This window comes from Pundamilia nyererei, unplaced genomic scaffold (assembly GCF_000239375.1).
Source record: "Pundamilia nyererei isolate P.nyererei 1_Seehausen unplaced genomic scaffold, PunNye1.0 scaffold00148, whole genome shotgun sequence".
Lineage (NCBI taxonomy): Eukaryota > Metazoa > Chordata > Actinopteri > Cichliformes > Cichlidae > Pundamilia > Pundamilia nyererei.
In genome coordinates, this window is record NW_005187549.1 from 1188923 (window position 1) to 1190069 (window position 1147).

The window sequence follows — 1147 nt, forward strand, 5'->3', positions numbered from 1 at the left end:
AGTGTAATTCAAACATTTTATTAAAACAGCTTAAAACCAGCAGCAGTTTCAGATCTGCTCCACCTATCAGATGAGTGTGGTTGTATGTGACATCACTTGGGGGTAGTCCTTTGGATTGCAGGACTTAGAGCTTTTAGAGTAGCTGCAGGTCTCTGGAGTGCCTTAATGACCTGCAGACCCAGAGTCCTCATTGGATGCAGGGATGCAGTCCTAGCACGCCTGCTAGGACTGGGACCAGGACCAAGGTCTGCTGGGTCAGATACAGTGTGGGGGTCTCCTCTGTTCCGATGAAACAGGGACTCCCGTCGCCGTGTGCAGGGGCTCACAGCCAACACATTGCGGAAACCGTAGGGCGTGGTCACCTTCGGCACGTGACACAGCGACATAGCTGCACGTGTGGTCAGGTCCATGTCTACGTCCGCAGATACTGCAGCGGCATTGTGAGGGTGAATGACTGGTAGGGGTGTGTAGAATCTGGGAGAGGATGCAGGGCTAGGTGGGTTCTCAGGGGGGCGCTCACTATCACCACCATGATGAGAAAGTAGTCTGGTCCGCTCCGGGGACACCGGATAAGGCCGCGGCGTGCAGGGTAGGAGAAAGAAACTCGGGATCTTCTCCGGGGTTAGAACCAGAGTCTGCAAAGATCTAGGCTTAAAGGCCGACATGGTGCTTTCCTTCCAAAATGTTGTTTATAGGTGGTCTCTTTGATATTTCTGCAAACATAACAAACACCTGAACATGATTGTGATTATCACATGTCCTTCCTGAGGCTGTGGGACAGGAAACATTAAACTGGATGCATGCATACATTAAAGTTTCAGCTCTAATGTGCAGCCATCACCTTAGAAACAAATGGCAGCCCTGAACATGCTTAGATAAAATCATTCACAGCAATTCAGGTATTCCATTTTACCACTCTGGGGCATTTCCACTATTGGTGCCATTTTACCAAAAAAAAAAAATAAATAAATTATATATATATATAAATAAATAAATTATTATTCTCCTGAGCTGGAGCTTCGATGTGTTCATCAAACAGACAATAATGGAAGAAACTTAAATGTAGTTTTTTGTTTTTCTGCTTCTCTGAGAAATCTGCACATTCCATCATCCAGACAACAATACGCTTGATTGTTCATTTAAAAAA

General features: G+C 45.8%; 1 protein-coding gene across 2 annotated transcripts in view; it reads right to left on the reverse strand.

Moving 5' to 3' along the window:
- Nucleotides 1-2: 2 nt before the first annotated feature.
- Nucleotides 3-1147, reverse strand: part of LOC102199690 (C2 calcium-dependent domain-containing protein 4A-like) — a 2974-nt gene continuing 1829 nt past the window's right edge. The window contains exon 2 of one of the 2 annotated variants that reach the window (XM_005744698.1): nucleotides 3-713. In XM_005744698.1, coding sequence (XP_005744755.1) covers nucleotides 93-665 — 573 coding nt within the window. In that variant the 5' untranslated portion in view covers nucleotides 666-713 and the 3' untranslated portion in view covers nucleotides 3-92. Of the gene's footprint in view, nucleotides 733-1147 lie in introns of both variants that reach the window. The other variant, XM_013913741.1, reaches the window with a different exon arrangement.